This window comes from Oratosquilla oratoria, chromosome 10 (assembly GCF_046742065.1).
Source record: "Oratosquilla oratoria isolate Oo_2021 chromosome 10, ASM4674206v1, whole genome shotgun sequence".
Lineage (NCBI taxonomy): Eukaryota > Metazoa > Arthropoda > Malacostraca > Stomatopoda > Squillidae > Oratosquilla > Oratosquilla oratoria.
This window is the reverse complement of record NC_134786.1, coordinates 16389768-16414749: the sequence shown is the minus strand read 5'-3', so window position 1 is coordinate 16414749 and position 24982 is coordinate 16389768. Positions and strand designations below refer to the sequence as shown.

General features: G+C 41.0%; 1 protein-coding gene across 2 annotated transcripts in view; it reads right to left on the bottom strand.

Moving 5' to 3' along the window:
- Window positions 1-13791: 13791 nt before the first annotated feature.
- The window catches only part of LOC143029118 (WD repeat-containing protein 76-like), a 43551-nt gene continuing 32360 nt past the window's right edge, over window positions 13792-24982 (bottom strand). For both annotated transcript variants that reach the window (XM_076191553.1, XM_076191552.1), the window contains exons 13-14: window positions 16190-16308; window positions 13792-13945 (exon numbers count right to left, since the gene is read on the bottom strand). In XM_076191553.1, coding sequence (XP_076047668.1) covers window positions 13799-13945; window positions 16190-16308 — 266 coding nt within the window. In that variant the 3' untranslated portion in view covers window positions 13792-13798. The remainder of the gene's footprint in view (window positions 13946-16189; window positions 16309-24982) is intronic.

Here is a 24982-nt window from a genome sequence, read left to right as displayed (position 1 = left end):
TAGATGAAGTGATGTACTGCAGCTTGCGTTTGCTTGGCAGCACCAAAAAGTCTCTGAGCTGTTCACAACTACAGTTGGGGTATGATTCAAGAGCAAAACAATAATCATTCATGGAAAACTGTTTCTGTGATAAAAGTTCCAACTGACATGTCAAAAACACCAGCTTCTCATTCTCGGTGTTCACACAGGCTGACGTGTGGGTTTGAAGAAGAGTGACAACAATCTCAATCTTTTTGTCAAGCGGGATGTAGTTAATTGCTAAGCGCATAGCTTCGGCGAACTGACCATACGACCTCAAACCATTGTTGGGATGAAGTGTCTCAACTTGTCGGAGGGCTCGCTTAATACGGGGATTGGATGAAAATGAGACTACATCTTCCAATGTTACGTGAACCCTGGTCGGGGACTTGTTCAGTCCTTTGGAATCACCACATGTAGCATGGTCGCTAGCGTCTTGGCCTCGTGATTATGGACGCACGGGTCAGGGTTCGAATCCCATGGCAGAGCTTCTGAAAATGTTCAATCTGCCTTTAACACACACACACACACACACATATATGTATATATATATATATATATATATATATATATATCTATATATATATATATATATATACACACACACACCTGGGTAAGGAAATTATAAAAAATATTACAAACACTGATAAGGCCAAAAATGGAATATGCAGCAATGATATGGTCCCCAAGTACAAAAGAGAATATAAGAAAATTAGAAGGAATACAAAGAGGAACGAAAAAGATGACCCCAACATTTTCAAACTTGGCATATGAACAAAGATTGGCCGAACTGGAATTGCCGACCCTGGAAAAAAGAAGAGAATGAGGGGACCTACTAGTCATCTACAGGATTATGAAAGGCAAGGAACGCCTTGATAGAGAGGACTTATCAAAGTGGGACGGAGGAAAAACAAGAGGACATGCAATGAAACTCCAAAAGGACAGTTACAGAAGAGACCTGAAAAAGAACAGCTTCCCACACAGTGATAGATTTCTGAAACAAACTGGATGAAAAAATAGTGTGTGCAAACACCATACAAGAATTTAACAACAAACTTGATCTTGTGAAATACAAAAATGGGTCAAGACGAGCATAGCTCTCCTTCCTGTAAAATACAACGAGGTAACTAGGTAAATATATATATATATATATATATATATATATATATATATATATACATATATATATATATATATATATATATATATATATATATATATATATACATATATATAAATGTGTATATATAAGAATATACATTTCTGAAACACACTATATATATATATATATATATATATATATATATATATATATATATATATATATATATATATGCTAATAAGAACACGGGTACGTGTGTTCACTTATGCAAAGTAGACCACTTGGAAAAAGAAACTAACGAAGCAGAGCGCTTTCGTATATTACATCTTCAGTGAAACAAGTACATGTTGTTCTTGTTGCACTGAAGATGTAATATACGAAAGCGCTCTGCTTCGTTAGTTTCTTTTTCTAAGTGGTCTACTTTGCATATATATACATATATATATATATATATACATATATTAAATATATATATATATACACACGCATATATACATATGTATATATAAATACACACACACACACACACACACACATATATATATATATATATATATACATATGTATACACACACACATATATATATATATATATACATATATATATATATACATTTATACATACATGTATATATATATATATATATATATATATATATTTACATATATACATATATACATATAATACCCCGTCTGGGGTATTGGCTACATATTATTGTGGCAAAGTAGCATGCAGTTGATACTTTAGGCTCTATATGGGGCGCCCCTACGGACCAGATTCACACATCATTTTGTCTGTGATAGAGGAAAACTCTGTTCACAGAGAAATGATGACACTTTTATACTACGACTATTCCTCCATTATGCTGTCCCCCAACCCCTTGTTACTGTCCTGCACCATTTCTCTGAATATTCATTTCCTTTTTTTGCCTACCCTGTGTTGGGGGGAAATGAATGCTACCATCAAGTACTTCCACTTGAGTCGTAAAAGGCGAAAAAAAAAGCAGGACGGGGGATGGGATTAGGAGTCCTACTACCTGTAGCCCCAAAAGGGGACATTCCTAAATAAATAAAAAAAGGCATAAGAGGGTCTGGGAGTTTTCCAAACAGTACCCTAAGGTTTGGGTCTTTTAATGTGCGTGGATGTGGTACAGATGAGATTAAAAGGGAAGAGATAGGAAGTATGTTGTGAGAAGAAAGATGGATGTGCTGGCTTTAAGTGAAACTAAAATAAAAGGAAAGGGGAACTGTGAGTTTGGGAGTGTAGCTGGGAGGTACTCATGAGTGAAGAGGGGACGAGGGAGAGAAGGGGTGGCTATACTAGTAAGTGAAGAGATAAGTAAGCGGGTAGTGGAATGGAAGGAGGTTTCATCAAGGTTAATGTGGATGAAGGTGAAGCTGGGAAGGGAGATGTGGGTTTTTGTAAGTGCGTATGGGCCTGGCAATGAGAAGAGCGTAGGGGAAAGGGAGGCTTTTTGGGTTACTAGGCTGGATAGAGTGAGAAATGAGGAGGTGAGGAGGAGAACAGGGGTGAAAAAGGATTTGGGAGATAGGGTTGATGAAAGAATATTAGGATGGTTTGGACACATGGAAAGAATGAGTGAAGAAAGACTAGTAAAAGAGGTATGGAAGGCAGATGTGGAGGGAGTGAACATGAGGGGACGTCCTAGGATGAGGTGGATGGATGGGGTGAAGGGGGCTTTGGGGAAGAGGGGAATGTCTGTTGAGGAAGGAAGGGAGAGGACGGAAGACAGAGGTGAGTGGAGAAGGGTTGTATATGGATGATGTTGTGATTGCATGAGGAGGAATGGGCGGGGGGGGGGGGTAGTATGTGTGAGTAAATTTTGACGCAGCCCGAAGGGATTTCTCCCCGTCCTCTCCTTACATGCAAGGGGGGACGGAGAGGGGGGGTCGCCGATTAAATGAAGCGGCCTTGCTGTGGATGTGCTGTGTCTTGCGACACTGCTTCTGACCCAGGGCGGTGGGCAGGGTGCAGGGATGACCCGTCATCCAGGAAGTGCTCAGATGAGAGGGAGGGTGGGAGGGGTGTGGAGTGTATTTAGGGATGAAATGGGTGGGAGTGTTTTTATGCCTTTCCCTTTTTGGCTACCTCCCTTGGAAGGGGGAAAAAGCCTTGGTATATGTATGTATGTATATATGAGTGCATAGAGGGATTAGGGAGAAATGCCAAATGTAGTTGTATTGGGAGACCTTAATGATAGGGTAGGAAATGAACCAATAGACGGAGTGATTGGGAAGTATAGAGTTCCAGTTAAAAATCGTATTGGAGAATTGATGATGGACATGTGTTTTGAAAAAGGGTTGATAATAGCAAATACAGTGTTAAGGAAGAAAGTCAAGCATAAGTACACATGGGAGAGGGTGGTGGATGGAAGGGTGGCAGATGGAGCGTTAATGGACTATATTGTGATGACCAGGAGTATGGTTGGAAGAGTTAAGGATGTACATGTTCTGAAGGGAGAGAGTGGGGGAATATCAGATCACATTCTGGTGGAAGGTAAATTGAGAATGGAGAATAGGTGGAGAAAGAGGAAAAGGGCAGAAGGTAGGGAGGTACTTAGAGTGAACTGTTTAAATGAGGAAAAAAAGGAGAATAAGTATAAGAAGCTGAGAGAGGAGTGGGAGGGAGTAAAGGATAGAGTAGAAATAGGAGTGGAGGAGGAATGGGGATGGTTCAAGGAGGGAGTCATAAGGTGTGCAAAGATGGTGTGTGGAACAAGGAGGGCGGGAGGAAATAGAAGGAAGGGTAGTGAGTGGTGGGATGAGGAAGCAAAGAAGGGTATAAAAGAGAAGAAGCAGGTATTCATAGATTGGCTACAAATTAGGACGAGGGAATCGTATGAGACGTACAAAGTAAAGAGAAGGGAACTTAAGCATAAGATAAAGGAAGCAAAGGGGAGAGATGTGAAATGGGGTAAGAGTATGACAGAAAATTTTGAAAGTAATAAAAAGATGTTTTGGAAGGAAATTAAATAAGGAAGAGGAGGTGAATCAAGTAGAGAAGAAAAGGTAAAATGTGCAGATGGAGAGATGATAATGGAAGAGAGGGCAGTGAGAGGAAGGTGGGCAGAGTATTTTAGGGAGTTGCTAAATGTAAAGGAGGATAGGGAGGGAAAGGTAGTTGCAGTGGGAAGTGCTAAGAAAATGAGAGTGAGGAGTGAGGAAAATGGAGGAGAAATAGGGAAGGATGAAGTGAAAGCAGCTGTTAAAATGATGAGAGCAGGTATGGCACCTGGTCTGGATGGATGCCATGCAGAATGTCTGAAGGAGGTACAGTGATGGTGGACTGGCTGGTGAGGTTATCTAATGTTTGTTTAAGAGAGGGTAGAGTGCCGGAGGACTGGAGGAGTGCCTGTATAGTTCCACTTTGCAAGGGAAAAGGGTACAAGTGTGAGTGTAGTAGTTTCAGAGTGATCAGCTTGTTGAGTGTAGTTGGGAAGGCTAATGGGAGGGTCTTGATTGAGAGGATAAGGAGAGGAACAGAGGGAGTATTGGTGAGGAACAGTGTGGTTTTAGGAGAGGTAGGGGTTGTGTAGATCAGATTTTTGTGGTAAGACAGATATGTGAGAAAGCTATAGGAAAGGTAAGGATGTTTTTTGAGCTTTTATGGATCTGGAAAAGGCTTATGACAGGGTAGACAGGAAGGCACTGTGGGAAGTACTGCAGATATATGGGATAGGAAGAAAACTGTTAAGAGCAGTCAAGAGTTTTTACGAGAGTAGTAGAGCTTGGGTTAGGATTAGAAATGAAGAGAGTGAATGGTTTGAGGTAAAGGTGGGACTACATCAGGGGTGTGTTATGTCGCCCTGGCTGTTCAACCTTTGCATGGATGGGGTGGTGCTATAGTTGAATGCAAGGGCAGTGGGTCAGGGATTGGAGATGATTAAAGAAGAATGGAGAAAAGTGGGAGTTGAGCCAGCTGTTGTTTGCTGACGACACTGCACTTGTAACAGGATCAGAGGAGGGATTGAGGAAGTTAATATCAAAGTTTGAGAAGGTGTGTGAAAGAAGGAAGCTGAAGATAAATGTGGGCAAAAGTAAGGTGATGAGATGTACAAGGGGAGAGAGTGACAGTAGGCTGGAAGTGAGTATTAAGGGAGAAAGACTGGAGGAAGTGGGTAGTTTTAGATACTTGGGTGGGAATGTGGCAGGAGAGGGAGGAGTAGGGGTGGAGGTAGAATGTAGATTGAGAGAAGCAAGTAAATGCCTTGGTGGATTGAAAAGTGTAATGAGAAATAGACATCTGGGAATGGATGCTAAGAGGAGGCTATATGAAGGAGTGATTGTGCCAACAGCAATGTATGGGGCAGAAACATGGAAAATGAGAGAAGAGAGGAGTTTGAATGTGTTTGAGATGAAATATCTGAGAAGTATGATAGGGGATACTAGGCTAGATAGAGTGAGAAATGAGGAGGTGAGGAGGAGAACAGGGGAGAAAAGGGAGCTAGGAGATAGGATTGATGAAAGAGTATTAGGATGGTTTGGACACATGGAAAGAATGAGTGAAGAAAGATTAGTAAAAGAAGTGTGGAAGGCCGAGGTGGAAGGAGTGAATATGAGGGGGTGTCCTAGGATGAGATGGATGGATGGGGTGAAAGGGGCATTACAAAAGAGAGGAATGTCTGTGGAGGAAGAACGGGAGAGGACTGAAGATAGGGGTGAATGGAGAAGGGTTGTGTATAGATGATGCTGTGATGCATGAGGGGGAGTGGGTGTGGGATGGGGGGTGAGGAAGTATGTACGAGAAAAAAATTTGATGCAGCCTGAAGGGATTTCTCCCCATCTTCTCCTTTTCTGCATGAGGGGATGGAGAGGGGGGGTCGCCGAACTAATGAAGCAGCCTTGCTGTGAATGTGCTGTGTCTTGCGACACTGTTTCTGATCCAGGGCAGTGGACAGGATGCAGGGATGACCCGTCATCCAGGAGGTGCCAAGATAAGAGGGAGGAGGGTGGAGGGGAGTGGAATACACTGTATATATATATATATATTATACATATATATAAATATATACATGTCAATCAATCAATCCGTCAAATCAGCTATCCCGAGTCCACTTTTGAACAAAGGCTTCCTTCATTACATTCTATGGTTCACATGACTGTGGCAACCTCTGCCACATCACTCCTACAAACTTCTTAGTCTTGTCTCTCCACCTGTCTGTTCTCCCTCTTCCACGCTTCCCATCTTGTGCCGTCCACTCAGTAACACACTTGCTCCATTGCTCATCAGTCGTTTGCACTAACTTACCTGCCCATTTCCACTTCCTCTCTTTCACTGCCTTCACAATATCTGTCACTCTAGTCTGCTCTCACCCAACTTACTCTCTTTCAGTCTCTCAGCATTATTCCCATCATTGATCTCTCAATTCTCCTCTGTGCAGTCCTTAGCTTTTTTTCCATCGCTTTCGTCAGTTTCCAAGTCTCACACTCGCAGAATGCATTTATTGTAAACTTTACATTTCAAAACATAAAGGTAGAGAGCCTCTCAGGATTTTATTATACTTACCACTTTCCAACCAATTGTAATATATCTTTTTATTTTATTATCATGATCTTTTGTCACTTTCACCATCTGGACTAAGTAATTATACTCTTTAACTTCGCCAAGGCTTTCACCATTGATTATAATCTCTTTACTTTTAACTTTCATGTTGAACATTATTTTGGTTTTGGTCTTCTTCATTTCTAAACCTACTTTGAGACTTTCCTTGTTCAGATCACTCAGCATGTCTTGCTAATCTTCTGCTCTTTCTGAAATAAGAATAATGTCATCTGCATATCTTAGCTGGTTCAAATATTTGCCATTAATCTTCAAACCATTTTCTTCCCAACTCAACCTTCTGAAATTCTCTTCCAAGCAAGCATAAATAATTTGGGTGAAATGGTATTGCCTTGCCATACTCTTTTCTCAATCTTGATCTTCTATCTTTATGTAGTCGAATTATAGCAGTACCTTTCGCATAAGTCTTTTCTAAAACCCTTATCTGTTCATTTGTACCATGATAGCGTACAGTTTAGTATTGCTATTTGTTCTACCGAGTCAAAGGCCTTCTCATAATCTACAACAGCTAAACAGAGAGGTATATTATATTCTGTCATTTTCTCGATTAGCTGGTTCATCACCTGCAAATGGTCTATATATATATATATATATATATATAATGTATCAATGGCTTTTCTCCCTTACAAGGGAGGTAGCCAAAGTTCAAGGTATAAATCCACTTCCACCCATTTCATCCCCACGTACTCCACTCCATTCACTGTCTCCCTCCCTCCCTCTTTTCTTGGCTCCTCCAGGACAGGTCATCCCTGCATATTGTCCACTGTCCTGGGTCAGAAGCAATGTAGTGAGACACAGCACATCCACAGCAAGGATGTTTCATCTAATCGGTGACCTCCCCCTCTCTGTTCCTTCATACCAAAAAAGAGATGGGGAGAAATACCTTTGGGCTACATCAAAATCATTCACACATACTGTACTTCCTCACCCCCTTCCCCCTCTCACTCCTTTCATGCATTACAGCATTATCCATACACAACCATTCTCCACTCAACCCTATCTTTTGTCTTTTCCCTTCCTTTCTCAACAGACATTCCCCTCTAGCCCAATGCCCCTTTTACCTCATCCATCTATGCCATTCTTTGTCACCCCCTCATATTCACTCCCCCCACCTCTGCCTTCCACACCAGTTTTACTAATCTTTCTTCACTCATTCTTTCCATGTGTCCAAACCATCCCAATACTCTTTCATCAACCCTATCTCCCAACTCCCTTTCCACACCTGCTCTCCTCCTCACCTCGTTTCTCACTCTATCTAGCGTAGTAACCCCTACCATACTTCTCAGGCATTTCATCTCAAACACATTTTAAACTCTTCCTCTCTTATGTTCCATGTTTCTGCCCCATACAGTGCTGTCAGCAGAATCATGCCTTCATACAATCTCCTCTTAGCATCCATTCCCTCATCTGGTCCTGTCACAAGTGCAGTGTCGTCAGCAAACAAAAGGCTTATCTCCCACTTTTCTCTATGTCCTTTAACCATCTCCAATCCCCACCCCATTATCCTTACATTAACCTCTCACACCAGCCCAAGCATGTATAAATTGAACAGCCAAGGTGACATAACACATCCATGGCAAAGTCCCACCTTTACCTCAAACCACTCACCCTCTCCTTTGTCTTTGATATCTTGTCTCCCTTCTCTTAGGATGAAGATGAAACAGAGAGCTGCAACACTTTGAAATGTAATTTAAAGAAGGAAAGGAAAACCTAACCCCATCTGCACAAGTTAAATTTTTTATGTTCACTGATGATGTAGGGCTAGAGGCTAGATATGGTAAAGGTATTGCTCTTTAAAAGACACCATTGTACAATTCTTTAGTTTTTGATACATGCTTGGTCTGTGATACTGTGCCCTCTGCCTACCTAGAGGTTCATCTGCCATTATTTAGCTTTTCAGTTTCTGTGAACTTTTCTTTCTAGGATGTCTTAGAGAATCAAAAATCCTTACTTATACACACACTTCCCGTAAAATACAACTAGGTACAACTAGGTAAATACACACACATATATATATATGCAATAAAAACACTAGGAGCATGTGTTCACAAATGCGTAAGTAACCACTAGGAAAAGTAAACTAACGAAGCAAAGCGCTTTCGTATAATTACATCTTTCGTATAATGTAATTATATGAAAGCGCTCTGCTTCGTTAGTTTACTTTTCCTAGTTGTTACTTACGCATATATATATATATATATATACTGCTGTTTTGACAGATGGCACTATCTACTTAGAGCCTTCCAGTACATGTTTGATGAGGTTTGGGACTATCATTTTGGTGGAAAGTCCTTCTTTGCATTCATGTTGATTTGTAGAGGGTATTTACCAGAGGTGATCAGAAAGTAATGACAGTCGGACTCGTAGCTGAGAGACTATAAGTGTTGGGGGGGCGGGGAGCAAGGAGCAGCAAGTGTTGCCTGTTGTTACATGTTTGAGCTTGTCGCTGTTTGTCTAGCTTACATTTTATCGTTGCGCTGTGCGATTGCGTTATTGTTGGTTTGCCTCTCTAACCGGAAACATGGATTTTTCGAAAGAAGGCTGCAGATTCTACACCTTCACAAGGTGGAAACTCGGGAAAAAAGCAACGGAGATCAGAGAGGAATTGTTGCAAGTTTTTCCCGAGTCTACTCCATCACTGGAAACTGTTTCCCGCTGGATTCGAGCTTTCGCAGCCGGAAAATTGCAGCTAGAAGATGATCATCGTCCTGGCCGCCCTCGGACATCCGTGACCGAAGCAACGACGGTCCGTGCGCGGGCCATCATTGACGAAGATCCAACTGTTACTCTTCGATTCTTATCCTTGGAGCTCGGTGTCAGTTATGGGAGCGCACATGACATTGTGCATGAACACTTAGGGCTGAGGAAGAAGTGTGCTCGATGGATACCTCATTTGCTTATGGAAGAGCAGAGGAGTGAACGGGTGCGGATTTGTCGTCTATGGCTGGCTGAATTCGAGCCAAATGGTCCGAAACGGTTCTCAGATGTAGCTACCGGAGATGAGTGTTGGATTTCTTTCTTCACCACCAGAGACAAGCAGTCTAACATGGTGTGGTTGAGTGATGAAGAACCTCGAACCTCAGATTCTGAAGGAAGGATTTCGCAGCAGGAAGTGCCTTTTCACCATCTTCAATTCACAAGGACCAATGTGTGTGGATGTAATGCCTCAACAGTGTACTATCACAGCCCAGTACTACACTGATCTCGTCCTTCCTCGAGTCCTGGAATATCAGGCCAAGACTGCACCAACCCGTCGCCGATCGCGCCTTTTGCTGCACCATGACAATGCTGCCCCCCACAAAGCTCGCCTCACTGTGCAGTTCCTGGAGCAGCAGGGGATCACACTTCTCCCCCACCCACCCTACTCGCCTGACCTTGCTCCCTGTGATTTTTGGTTGTTTCCAAAGATCAAGGGTGCGATCGCAGGGAAGCTGTTTCATCGCATTCAAGATCTGGCGCTAGCAGTCAATTCAGAGCTACGAGGTATATCAGCATCTGAGTACCGTGAGTGCTTCATGAAGTGGCGAAAGAGGATGGAACGTTGCATAGAGGCAGGAGGGGAGTACTTTGAAGGAATGTAGGCCACTATTTGGATTTACCTCTGTACCGTGAAAATATATGGTATCACTGTCATTACTTTTTGATCACCCCTCGTACTATCAAATGTGCATAAAATCTTTTATATTTTTACAAATAGCACAGGTAAACTTTAAGATGCAAATCAACCAAGAAAACAGGCAAAACTTAAAAGTAGATACTTTACTTTCTATTGCCCGTCTACCATGGAACTGAATAAAATAGCTTGGCAGAAATGAGAATCAAAGGGGACTAGCATATATCCCTTCAAGATTGGTAAATAAATTGTTGCATAAATTTTTAGTAGTTTTTCAATTCATCCCAGTCCTATTACTAAAGTGCATTTCAATACCATTTTTGTAAATCATTAAAACTCAGCTACTGTACTTGAAGTATTTATTAACAAAAGTAATACAAAATTAATAAATATCAGTTATATATGCAGGTGTTCATGGAGACCTATAGACTACAGACTTCTGTTACTCATCTCTCTATGGAATGAAGTTCTAGGAATTGAAAATGCAGCTTCACATTACTTCTTTCTTTAACTCATTTTCTTTCTTCAACTAAATTTTACGCAAGCACATGTGTTTTTATTTTTCTTTCTTTTTTTCTTTATGTGAACCTGAAGAGGAGAGCAGATGTAAAATGGGGTAAGAGTATGACAGAAAAATTTGAAAGTAATAAAAAGATGTTTTGGAAAGAAATTAAGAGAGGAAGAGGAGGCGAATCAAGTAGAGAAGAAAAGGTAAAAGGTGCAGATGGAGAGATGATAATGGAGGAGAAGGCAGTAAGAGGAAGATGGGCAGAATATTTTAGGGAGTTGCTTAATGTGAAGGAAGATAGGGAGGGAAAGATAGCTGCAGTGGGAAATGCTAAGAAAATGAGAGTGATGAGTGAGGAAAATGGAGGAGAAATAAGGAAGGATGAAGTGAAGGCAGCAGTTAAGATGATGAAAGCAGGTAAGGCACCTGGTCTGGATGGATGCCATGCAGAATGTCTTAAAAAAGGAGGTATAGTGATGGTGGACTGGTTGGTGAGGTTATTTAATGTTTGCTGGAGAGAAGGTAGAGTGCCAGAGGACTGGAGGAGTGCGTGTATAGTTCCACTTTACAAGGGAAAGGGGGACAAGTGTGAATGTAGTAGTTTCAGAGGGATTAGCTTGTTAAGTGTAGTTGGGAAGGCTTATGGGAGGATCTTGATTGAGAGGATTAGGAGAGGAACAGAGGGAGTAATTGGTGAGGAACAGTGTGGGTTTAGGACAGGTAGAGGGTGTGTAGATCAGATTTTTGTGGTAATACAGATATGTGAGAAAGCTATAGGTAAGGGGAAGGATGTTTTCTGGGCCTTTATGGATCTGGAAAAGGCTTACGACAGGATAGACAGAAAGGCACTGTGGGAGGTTATGCGGATATATGGGATAGGAGGAAAGCTTCTGGGAGCTGTCAAAAGTTTTTATGAGAGTAGTAGAGCTTGTGTCAGGATTAGAAATGGAGAGAGTGAGTGGTTTGAGGTAAAGGTGGGACTTCGTCAGGGATGCGTTATGTCACCCTGGCTGTTCAACTTATACATGAATGGGGTGGAGCGAGAGGTGAATGCAAGGGTAGTGGGTCAGGGATTGGAGATGGTTAAGGAAAATGGAGAAAAGTGGGAGGTGAGCCAGCTGTTGTTTGCAGACGACACTGTGCTTGTGGCAGGATCGGAGGAGGGATTGAGGAAGCTGGTGACAGAATTTGGGAGAGTGTGTGATAGAAGAAAGCTGAAGATAAATGTGGGTAAAAGTAAGGTGATGAGATGTACAAGGGGTGAAAGTGGCAGTAATCTGGAAGTGAGCATTAAGGGAGAGCAACTGGAGGAAGTGGATATTTTTAGATATTTGGGTGCAAATGTGGCAGGAAAGGGTGCAGTGAAGGTGGAGGTAGAATGTAGATTGAGAGAAGCGAGTAAATGCCTTGGTGGTTTAAAAAGTGTAATGAGGAATAGGAATCTGGGAATGGATGCTAAGAGGAGACTGTATGAAGGAGTGATTGTGCCAACAGCACTGTATGGAGCAGAAACATGGAACATGAGAGAGGAAGAGAGAAGGAACTTGAATGTGTTTGAGATGAAGTGTCTGAGAAGTATGATGGGGGTTACTAGGCTAGATAGAGTGAGAAATGAGGAAGTGAGGAGGAGAACAGGAGTGGAAAGGGAGCTGGGAGATAGGGTGGATGAAAGAGTATTAGGATGGTTTGGACACATGGAAAGAATGAGTGAAGAAAGACTAGTAAAGGAGGTATGGAAGGCAGATGTGGAGGGAGTGAACATGAGGGGACGTCCTAGGATGAGATGGATGGATGGGGTGAAGGGGGCTTTGGGGAAGAGGGGAATGTCGGTTGAGGAAGGACGGGAGAGGACAGAAGACAGGGGTGAATGGAGAATGGTTGTATATGGAAAATGTTGTGATGCATGAGGTGGATTGGACGGGGGAATGGGGGTGAGGTAGTGTGTGTGAGCAAAAATTTTTGACGCAGCCCGAAGGGATTTCTCTCCGTCCTCTCCTTTATATGGCGGGACGGAGAGGGGGGGTCGCCGATTTAATGAAGCGGCCTTGCTGTGGATGTGCTGTGTCCTGCGACACTGCTTCTGACCCAGGGCAGTGGACAGGGTGCAGGGATGACCCGTCATCTAGGAGGTGCTAAGATGGGAGGGAGGGTGGAGGGGTGTGGAGTGTTTTCAGGGATGAAATGGGTGGGAATGTTTTTGTGCCTTGTCCTTTTTGGCTACCCCCCTGGTAAGGGGGAAAAAAGCCTTGGTATATGTATGCATGTATGTATGTCAATTTCAAAGGCATTTTTAGTTTGGTCTTGCTTGATTAAGCCTCAACTGACAAATAAGAAGACATCTTTGAAAGATAAACTTACCCCTTTGATTGTGGGGGCTTCCCTGAGCTAAATAGGTTACCTCGAGGCAGTCAAAATGAATCTTTAGTTCAATTGTGGCATTCAAAGGATGAACTGATTCTTTGACCCTCTGACCATTTGAGGTTTCCTTGCTTAGCAGTAGCCAGAATATCACTTAAAATTCAAGTGTAGCAGCCAAAATGTTAAACAGAGTTCTCCAAATTAACAAATGATTCAAGGGTTATCTAGGCGTTTCTCTACCATCTCCCAATATATGCCAAACAAGTTCTAATTTTCTATTTATACTTCATAATTACAACATTTATGGCATAGATTACTAGACGAGACCCTTGTGTTGCAGAATAATTAAAGATCCAAGCTCTAAAAACCCAATGCAATAAGTATCTAACAGGTCAAACAATCTACTAATTCTTTGTACTACAATCCTTTTGAAGGTTATACAATATGTACTAATTCTTTGGAAAGAAAAAAAAAATATGATTAATTTTTGTACAAAATTAACAAAGATCCAAGCCTCAAAAAGTAGCCTGACACTGTTGTGGGAAAAGAAAGAAAGAAAGAAAGAAAGAAAGAAAGAAAGAAAGAAAGAAAGAAAAAAAAAAAAAAAAAAAAATTTAATTATCTGAAAACATGCAACCTTCCTGATGAGTTAGCTCCGGCAAGAATGGGTCTAGTGGGATGCATGGCATTTACACTGCAAACTGATCCAAGCCATTCTCCCAGAAAACTATGCAGCAGGGTCCCTTCAGAGGTCCAAATCTCAATCTGAAATAATAATAATAATAATAATGGATGTAACATTTAGGGTGGAAATAAATATTGTCTGACAACCAATGTGGATTTAGAGAAGAAAAGTATTGTGTAACTGACCTGCTAAGTTTCAACTTGAGAATGGTTGATGTACTGCATGAGAGGAATGGTTGGATTGTGCATATGCCCTTTTGACTACCCTAGCCCATGTACAATTATGTTTATCTTTCTTCTTGAACACTATTCACTATTGTCATTTCACTTTCAATATGCTTCTCCAACAACTCCGCTTTAGTTCCTTCTTGCCATCCCATACCTCCTAGCTACTCTACTGGCTTTATTCTGGCATTAAACTCTTCAATACAAGTCAAATTCTTGTGAGCAGCATTAGCTGCCTGATGTACAATGATGCATCACAATACTTGCATTACAAAATATAAAGTTACAGCTGTATTACTTGTTCTCTTTCACTCTGAATGTTAATACATACATATACCAAAGGCTTTTTCCCCCTTACACAGGGGGTAGCCAAAAAGAAAAGGGCACAGAAACCACTCCCACCCATTCCATTTTCCTATATATTCCACTCCCCTCCACCCTCCTCCCTCCATCTTATCTTGGCATCTCCTGGATGACAGGTCATCCCTGCATCCTGTCCAATGCCCTAGGACAGAAGCAGTGTCACAAGACACAGCACATCCACGGCAAGGCCGCTTCATAAATTTGGCGACCCCCCCTCTCCGTCCCCCCCATGCAGAATAGGAGAAGAAGGGGAGAAATCCCTATGGGCTGTGTTAAATGTTAATAACCACAGAAAATATGATCAGACCCGTTCACAGAATATGGGGGTCATTCAGCTACAACTACAAAATAAATATAATCAAGACACTGACACTGGCACCTTCATGATGCCTATGTAGGCATCATCATATAGAAGGGGTTGAGATCTCTCAGAGCCACTATATTTATTTTCTCCCAAAACTCTCAACAAACTCATCTAAATAAATCCAAAATAATTCCCTCTCCTTTCCTCACTAACTGGGCCATACACACTCACAAATTCACCTAACTCTCCTTCCAATCTCACCTTTGCTCACTTTATCCTTAATGATATTTATCTTTATTTATCTTAACTACACCATGCACTTACTTATCCCATCACTTATCAAAAGTACCACTCCTTCCCTCCCTCACCCTCTCTTGAGACCCTACCCACCATGCTCCTAAACTCTAACTCCTTCTCTTTCAGTTTTGTTTCACTCAACACTAACATATCCTACTTTCTTCTCATACTATCAATCTCTTCCCTTTTCTCTCATCTATACTGCATCCACATACACTTAATGATCCAACTATCAGTGTTTTTGTTGGAGTCCTCTTCTCAGAACTTTGTCTTGGTATCTTGTTGTACAAAAATACAATTTAGTCATCACTAAAGAAGACTACTTATCTATATGCCATGAGCTTCCTCCCCCTTAAAAGGAAGGTAGCCAATTCAAAGGCCCGCATCCACTCCGAGCCATTCCTTCACCCATTTTTTCCCTCTTATCTTAGCTCCTCATGGATGAAGGGTCATCCCTGTCTCCTGCCCACTGTCTGGATTGGAACCAATGCAGAAAGAAACAACACATCTACACACACACCCATCCCCTCATGCAGTCATTCCTCTCTTGCTCAAAGGCCCTTTCACCCCATCCATGCATCTCATCTTTGGTCATCCCCTCAAGTTCACTTTGCCCATCTCTGCCTTCCAAACCTCTTTTGGTAATTTTTCTTCACTCATTCTTTCCATATGTCCAAATCATCCTAATACTCTTTCATCAGCCCCTCTGCCATCTTCTTATCTCCTCATTGCCCACTCTATCCAACCTTGTGACCCCTGTTATACTTCTCAAAGACTTCATCTCAAACACATTTCAACTTCTGCTTTCTGCCTCTTTCAAATTCCAAGTCTCTTCCCCATAAATGAAAAATAAATAGATTAAAATGCTAGTGATGGCTACAGAAAATTGGAACCTATTTGTATGTGATTTGGTTTAACATCACAAACTCTCCCCTATCAGGAGGCTAGGACGGTGCCCCTTACAGTGGACTTTGTACCATGGAATTTAATGATCCGTGCCCTTGGTTCAACTCGCCCCAAGTAGGATTCAAATCATCATCATCTCGACCTTTGCCGCAAGTAATGACGCCTTAACCCACGTTATACCAATGTACAAACAGAAAGCAGGGGAAAGAGTAAATTACTGCCATACTCACCCGTCTTGGATGAAGCATAGATCCAACCACAAACAAATCATCACTTCCTGGAAGCCATCTTGCCTTGAATGTGGTCAACCACCTGCCTGTGCAGTTGTTGTGGTGAATGGAACGTTTCACTGGAAATAAATAAGTGTCAATATGGCAGCTGGGTGATCTGTGAACTTAAAATAGAACTGTCAACTATCATCATGGATGCCATGGCAGCTGGGTGATCTGTGAATTTAAAATATAACTGTCAACTATCATCATGGATGCCATGCAGAATGTCTGAAAAAGGGAGGTCAAGTGATGGTGGACTGGTTGGTGAGGTTATTTAATGTTTGCTGGAGAGAGGGTAGAGTACTGGAGGACTGGAGGAGTGCCTGTATAGTTCCTCTTTACAAGGGAAAAGGGGACAAGTGTGAATGTAGTAGTTTCAGAGGGATTAGCTTGTTAAGTGTAGTTGGGAAGGCTTATGGGAGGATCTTGATTGAGAGGATTAGGAGAGGAACAGAAGGAGTAATTGGTGAGGAACAGTGTGGATTTAGGACAGGTAGAGGTTGTGTAGATCAGATCTTTGTGGTAAGACAGATATGTGAGAAAGCTATAGGAAAGGGGAAGGATGTTTTTTGGGCTTTTATGGATCTGGAAAAGGCTTATGATAGGGTAGACAGAAAGGCACTGTGGGAGGTTATGCAGATTTATGGGATAGGAGGAAAGCTTTTGGGAGCTGTCAAGAGTTTTTATGAGAGTAGTAGAGCTTGTGTCAGGATTGGAAATGGAGAGAGTGAGTGGTTTGAGGTAAAGGTGGGACTTCGTCAAGGATGCGTTATGTCGCCCTGGCTGTTCAACTTATACATGGATGGGGTGGTGCGAGAGGTGAATGCAAGGGTAGTGGGTCAGGGATTGGAGATGGTTAAAGAAAATGGAGAAAAGTGGGAGGTGAGCCAGCTGTTGTTTGCGGACGACACTGCGCTTGTGGCAGCATCGGAGGAGGGGTTGAGGAAGCTGGTGGCAGAGTTTGGGAGAGTATGTGATAGAAGAAAGCTAAAGATAAATGTGGGTAAAAGTAAGGTGATGAGATGTACAAGGGGTGAAAGTGGCAGTAGACTGGAAGTGAACATTAAGGGAGAGCGACTGGAGGAAGTGGATAGTTTTAGATACTTGGGTGCAAGTGTAGCAGGAAAAGGTGGAGTGAAGGTGGAGGTAGAATGTAGATTGAGAGAAGCGAGTAAATGCCTTGGTGGATTAAAGAGTGTAATGAGGAATAGAAATTTAGGAATGGATGCGAAGAGGAGACTGTATGAAGGAGTGATTGTGCCAACAGCACTATATGGGGCAGAAACGTGGAACATAAGAGAAGAAGAGAGAAGGAGTTTGAATGTGTTTGAGATGAGGTGTCTGAGAAGTATGGTGGGGGTTACTAGGCTGGATAGAGTGAGAAATGAGGAGGTGAGAAGGAAAACAGGGTTGAAAAGGGAGTTGAGATATAGGGTTGATGAAAGAATATTGGGATGGTTTGGACACATGGAAAGAATGAGTAAAGAAAGATTAGCAAAAGAGGTATGGAAGACAGATGTGGAGGGAGTGAAGATGAGGGGACGTCCTAGGATGAGGTGGATGGATGGGGTGAAGGGGGCTTTGGGGAAGAGGGGAATGTCTGTTGAGGAAGGAAGGAGGACGGAAGACAGAGGTGAGTGGAGAATGGTTGAATATGGATGATGTTGTGATTGCATGAGGAAGAATGGGCGGGTGGGGTGGGGGTGAGGTAGTATGTGTGAGTAAATTTTGACGCAGCCTGAAGGGATTTCTCCCCGTCCTCTCCTTATATGCAAGGGGGGACGGAGAGGGGGGGTCGCCGATTAAATGAAGCGGCCTTGCTGTGGATGTGCTGTCTTGTGACATTGCTTCTGACCCAGGGCGGTGGGCAGGGTGCAGGGATGACCCGTCATCCAGGAGGTGCTCAGATGAGAGGGAGGGTGGGAGGGGTGTGGAGTGTATTTAGGGATGAAATGGGTGGGAGTGTTTTTATGCCTTTCCCTTTTTGGCTACCTCCCTTGAAAGGGGGAAAAAGCCTTTGTATATGTATGTATGTATCATTATTAGTGAAACTTGAGGCAACAATTATGGGATTACTAAACATACCCATCAAAATTTGATGTATGTGGTGGAGGGTAATCTGCCACTAAGTTCCTATGCATATCAAGGCATACAAGGATCTAGGAGGACTCCAGCCAAAGCACAAGAAAATGGGTCATTGAATGTGGTATGAAAGACAACAAAATAGGAAAAGATTGGTAGAATGTTTGCGTGATGAAAGATGGATACATTAGCATTGAGTGAAAGAAGACAGAAAGAGAGGAGTTGGAGTTTGGAAGCAAGGTGGATAGGGTGCGAAGCATTGCAAAAGGGGCAAAGGAGTGGCACTATTAGTAAGTGATGACCATCAGTGTGAAAAGGCAGAGGTAGAGGAAACTTGAATGGAAGACTGAAAATGAGGTGCATGAAGTGATGGAGGCATTGGATGCAAGAGGCAATTCTGTTGAAATAGGGAAGGCAAAATATTAAAAGTGCATAACCATCTAACCCAGGTGCTTTACAAGGACTCGTTACTTTCAATGCTCTTTGCATTTCCTAACATGTCCCACTGCAGTCACAATCAATCCCCTCTTATAAATTCAACAAATTCCTGAAACAATCTACTTATCTTCACCTTACCACCTTTATTCTCCATTAACATCAACCTGTTTGCACCAAATATCTCTTCTTTCTTGACTCATCCCTCCTCACTCTTTTCAATTCCTTCCAAAAATTTTTTTTATGCTTTTCAATTTTGTAAAAACTCTTGACTGCCCTTAACAGCTTTCCCTCAATCCAATACATTTGCAAATCCTCCCACAGTGCCTTTCTGTCCGTCATAAACCTTTTCCAAATCCATAAAGGCCTAAAAACCATCCTTACTTTTCAATAAAGCTTTCTCACATATCTGCCTTACCACAAAAATTTGGTCCACACTGTTCCTCACCAATCTGGTCCTAAACCCACACTGTTCCTCACCAATCTGGTCCTAAACCCACACTGTTCCTCACCAATCTGGTCCTAAACCCACACTGTTCCTCACCAATTACTCCCTCTGTTCCTCTCCAATCCTCTCAATTAAAAACCCTTCCATATGTCTTCCCAACTACACTCAACAAACTGATCCCTCTGAAACTAATACACTCACATATGTCCCATTTTCCTTTGTAGAGCAGAACTAAACAGGGATTCCTCCAGTCCTATGGCACTCTACCTTCCCTTAGAGACACATTAAATAACCTCACTACCCAGTCCACTATTACTGTACACTCCGCATGATGCCCCTCTAACCCAGGTGCCTTACCTACTCTCATCATTTTCAAAACTATTTGCATTGTCTTCTTTTCTTATTTCTCCTCTATTATCCTCTCCCATCACTATCAATTTCTTAGTACCTCCCACAGCTACCACCAATCCCTCTCTATCCTCCACATTCAACAGCTCTCTAAATTACTCAGCCCAGCTTCCCCTTACTTCTCCTTCTGTTAACATCTGTCCGTCTGCCCCTTTTACACTGTCTTCTCTATTTGGCTCACCTCCCCTTCCTCTCTTAACTTTCTTCCAAAACATCTTTCAATTGCTTTTGTAATTTTTTTGTCACACTCCTCCATTTGACATCTGCACTCTTTTTGGCTTCCTTTATCTTTTGTTTTAAACTGGAAATGGAGTGAACAAGTGGTTTGACATAAATGTGAGACTATGATAGGGATGTGTCATGTCACCATGGTTCAATGTGTACATGGATGGGGTGGTGCAGGAGGTAAATGTGAGGTTAATGGGCAGGAGCCTGGACATGGTTAAAGATAATGGAGGAAAGAGGGAGGTGAACCAGTTGGTGTTTGCTCATGACAATGTGCTCACAGGAGGGTCAGAGAAGGGATTAAAGAAGTTGGTGATAGAGTTTGGGAGGGCATACAACAGGAGAAAATTGAAGGTAAATGTGGGTAAAAGTAAGGTGATGAGATGTACAAGGAGTGAGGATGGCAGGGAGTTGAAAGGGGCATTCTCAGTGAGATGGGAAAAATAGTCAAATCAATACCCACATCTCTCCGATTTTGCTGGAATTTGGTTAAAGATGGTGTGTGGAACAAAGAGGATGGGAGGAAATAGAAGGAAAGGTAGTGAATGGTGGGATGAGGAAGCAAAGAAAGTTGTAGAGAAGAAACGAGCTTTCACAGATTGGTTACAAAATAGGATGAGAGAATCATATGAGAGGTACAAAGAAAAAGAGAAGTAAAATATAAGATAAAGGAGGCAAAAAGGAGAGCAAATGTGAAGTGGGGTAAGAGTATAACAGAAAATTTTGAATGTAATAAAAAGATGTTTTTGAAAGAAATTAAAAGAGCAAGAGGAGGTGAATCAAGTAGAGAAGAAAAGGTAAAAGGTGCAGATGAAGAGAAGGTAAAAGAAGACAAGGCAGTAAGAGGAAGGTGGGTAGAGTATTTTAGGGAGTTGCTAAATGTGAAGGAGGAAAGGGAGGGAAAGGTAGTTGCAGTAGGAAGTGCTAAGAAAATTACTGTGATGAGAGGAAAATAGAGGAGAAATAAGGAAGGATGAGGTGAAGGCAGTTGTTAAGATGATGAGAGGAAGGCAACTGGACTGGATGAATGCTATGCAGAATGTCTAAAAAAAGGAGGTACAGTGATGATGGTCTGGCTGGTGAGGTTATCCAATGTTTGTTTAAGAGAGGGTAAAATGCCAGAGGACTGTAAGAGTGCTTGTATAGTTCCACTTTATAAGGGAAAAGGTGACAAGTGTGAGTGTGGTAGTTTCTGAGGAATCAGTTTGTTAAATGTAGTTGGGAAGGCTTATGGGAGGGTCTTCATTGACATAATTAGGAGAGGAACAAAGGGAGTAACTGGTGAGGAACAGTGTGGGGTTAGGACAGGTACGGTTTGTGTGGATCACATTTTTGTGGTAAGACAGATAAGTGAGAAAACTTTAGGAAAAGGTAAGGATGTTTTTTGGGTCTTTTATGGATTTGGAAAAGGCTTATGACAGGGTAGACAGGAAGGCACTCTGGGAGATATTGGAGACATGTGAGATGGGAGGAAAGCTTTTAAGAACAGTCAAAAGTTTTTACAAGAGAGTAGAGCTTATGTTAGAATCAGAAATGGAGAGAACAAGTGGTTTGAGGTAAGGTGGGACTTCGTCAGGGATGTGTTATGTCGCCTTGACTGTTCAATTTATACATGGATTGAGGGTGCGAGAGGTAGATGCAAGGGTAGTGGGTCAGGGATTGAAGATGGTTAAAGAAAATGGAGAAAAGTGGGAGATAAGCCAGTTGTTGTTTGCTGACGACACTGCGCTTGTAGCAGGATCAGAGGGATTGAGGAAGTTAGTGACAGAGTTTGGGAAGGTTTGCGAAAGAAGGAAGTTGAAGATAAATGTGAGTGAAAGTAAGATGATGAGATGTACAAGGGGAGAATGTGTAATTATGGGTGACTTTAACGCATAGTAATTATGGGTGACTTTAACGCATAGTAATTATGGGTGACTTTAACGCAAAGGAAATAAATTGGGAAGAAATGACAGTAAAAGGTGGAGAGGAACTCTGGGGCAACACTCTACTGGATATGACCATTGATTACACATTGACTCAATGGGTCAAGGAAAATACCAGATACAGAAAAAATGAAGAACCATCAAGACTAACTTAATATTCACATCTGAGCCTGAAATCATGGACAAAATAAATTACAAGATACCTATTGGGAAGAGTGATCACATACTAATAGACTTCGAACTTAAAGAACAAAATTATGTGAGAAGAAATGAGAAACATGGAGAAGGAAGATTAACATACAACAAAATGGACTTTGTAAAACTTAGGAAAAAAAAAAAAAAATCAAAATGCAAACTGGGAAAAAATTTTAAATGAAGAAATAAAGATGAAAGAGAAATGGAACATATTTAAAGAAAAATACAAGGAGGGAAAAGATACATATGTACCAAAGAAGAAGAAGGAGAAGAAAAAAAAAAGGGTTTACATAAAGTGTTGGTGTAACAAAAAGTGCAGTGATGCTAAAGATAGAAGAGACAAAGCCATGAAAATATGGAAAAAAGACCAAATGCCAATCATAATCAAATTGAGAAACAAATATGTAGATATATGTAAGGAGGAAAAAAGAAACTATGAAAAAGATACATACATATATACATTTACCAAAGGCTTTTCCCCCCTTACACGGGGAGTAGCCAAAAAGAAAAAGGCATAGAAACCACTCCCATCCATTCCATTTCCTATATATTCCACTCCCCTCCACCTTCCTTCCTCCCTCTTATCTTGGCACCTCCTGGATGACGGGTCATCCCTGCATCCTGTCCACTGCCCTGGGTCAGAAGCAGAGGTGGAGGTGGAAGGCAGAGGTGGAAGGAGAGAATATGAGGGAGCGTCCTAGGATGAGATGGATGGATGGGGTGAAAGGGGCATTACAAAAGAGAGGGATGTCTGTGGAGGAAGGACGGGAGAGGACGGAAGATAGGGATGAATGGAAAATGGTTGTGAATGGATGAAAAGATGTAATAGATAAATGCGAAGACCTACCTAAACTATTTTACAGATATGTAAATAATAAACTAAAAGACAAACACAAAACAATAAAACTGTGAAGGAAATAAAGAATATATAGATGATGTAGAAATGGCTGAAGTTATGATCAGGCATTTTAGGTCTGTATTTACAATTGAAAGCTCACAAATTTGGGATGAAGGACAACGAGGAAGATCCCCCAAAATGAAAGAAATAACTGTGACACAGAAAGAAATAAGGGACCAAATAAAAAACCTTGATGGCAGACAGTTACACAGGCCAGATGGAATTGTGAACTGGATATTGAGAGAATGTATAGATGAACTAATGGACAAAATACACAAGATGATTGACTTCTCACTCAAAGAAGGAAAAGTACCACAAGATTGGAAAAATGCAAATTTCGTACCAATATATAAAGGAGGAGACAGAAAATCCAACAAACTGTAGACCAGTATCCCTTACAAGCAAAAATATGCAAAAGTTATTACAAATAAATGGATTAAACACTTGTAAGAGAACAAAATACTTAACCCTAAACAATTTGGTTTTAGAAGTGGAAGATCATGTACCACAAACTTAATATGCTTTTACTCAAGATTGATAGAAATAATACAAGAAAGAGATGGATGGTCAGATTATCCTTTCTTGGACTTACAAAAGGATTTTGACAAAGTACCACACAAAAAGCTACTAAGAAAAATTGAAATAATAGGTGGAATACAAGGAAAGTTATTGGAATGGATGAAAGATTTCTTGAAAGGGAGAAAAAAGGCTGATACTTAAGAGACAAGAACTAAAATTGGGAAGATATGGTATATGTATATATGATAAGTGGAGTTCCACAAGGCTCTGTATTGGCTCTGATAATGTTTGCTATTTATACAAATGATATGGATAAAGGTGTAGAATGTTATATGAACTTCTTTGCAGATGATGCAAAATAACTAAAGAGAGTAAGTACAGAGGAAGACTGCAAATCTTTTCAAGATGACCTGGACAAAGTCTGGAAATGGAGTCAGATGTGTGAAGTGAACTTCAACATTAAGAAATGTAGCATAATAGAATTTGGAAAAAGCAAAAATAGAATATTGTGTCAATATAAAATTGGTACAAAAGAAGTAAAAAATAGTAAACTCAGAAAGGGACCTAGGAGTAACTATCTTAAATGACATGACACCAGACAAACATGTCAACAAATTAGTCAGAGAAACTTTAAACTTATTAAGATCACTGAAAGTAGCCTTTGATTACATGGATGAAGAAATGGTAAAGAAAATACTAGTTACACTGATAAGACCAAAATTAGAGTATGCTGCATCACTATGGACACCTAGTTCTAAAAAAATATAAAGAAACTAGAAAGAATTCAAAGAGTAACAACAAAGATGGCACCAACACTCTTAAATTTGACATACAAAGACTGGATAAACTACATCTACAGAATTATGAAAAGGATGGAAAGTCTTGATAGAGATGACTTACTAAAGTACATACATACATATACCAAGGCTTTTTCCCCCTTACAAGGGAGGTAAAAAAAGCCTTGGTATATATATGTATGTACTTTAGTAAGTCATCTCTATCAAGACTTTCCATCCCTTTCATAATTCTGTAGATGTAGTTTATCCAGTCTTTGTATGTAAAATTGATAGATGTAGTTTATTCAGTCTTTGTTTGTATGTAAAATTGAAGAGTGTTGGTGCCATCTTTGTCGTTGCTCTTTGAATTCTTTCTAGTTTCTTTATATTTTTTTAGAACTAGGTGTCCATAGTGATGCAGCGTACTCTAATTTTGGTCTTATTAGTGTAACTAAAGTAGGACAGAAAAAAGAAAAGAAAAAAAAAAAAAAAAAAAAAGTGGACACAAGAAGAAACTAGAAGGACAGTTACAGAAGAGATCTGAAAAAGAATAGCTTCCCACACAGAGTGATAGATATCTGGAACAAACTGATTGAGGAAACAGTGAGTGCTAAAACTATACATGACTTTGAGAAAAATTTGACGCGGAAATATACAAAAACAAGTCACTACGAGCATAGCTCTCTTCCTGTAAAATACAACTAGGTAAATACAGTGTTTAAATCAACATCCTTAATAAACACTCTACACTATAGTTCTTACCTGACACCCCAAACCTCCTTACTAATCTATCACCTCATCTCCTATATTAGTTCTTAGATCCACTAACATCATTATATT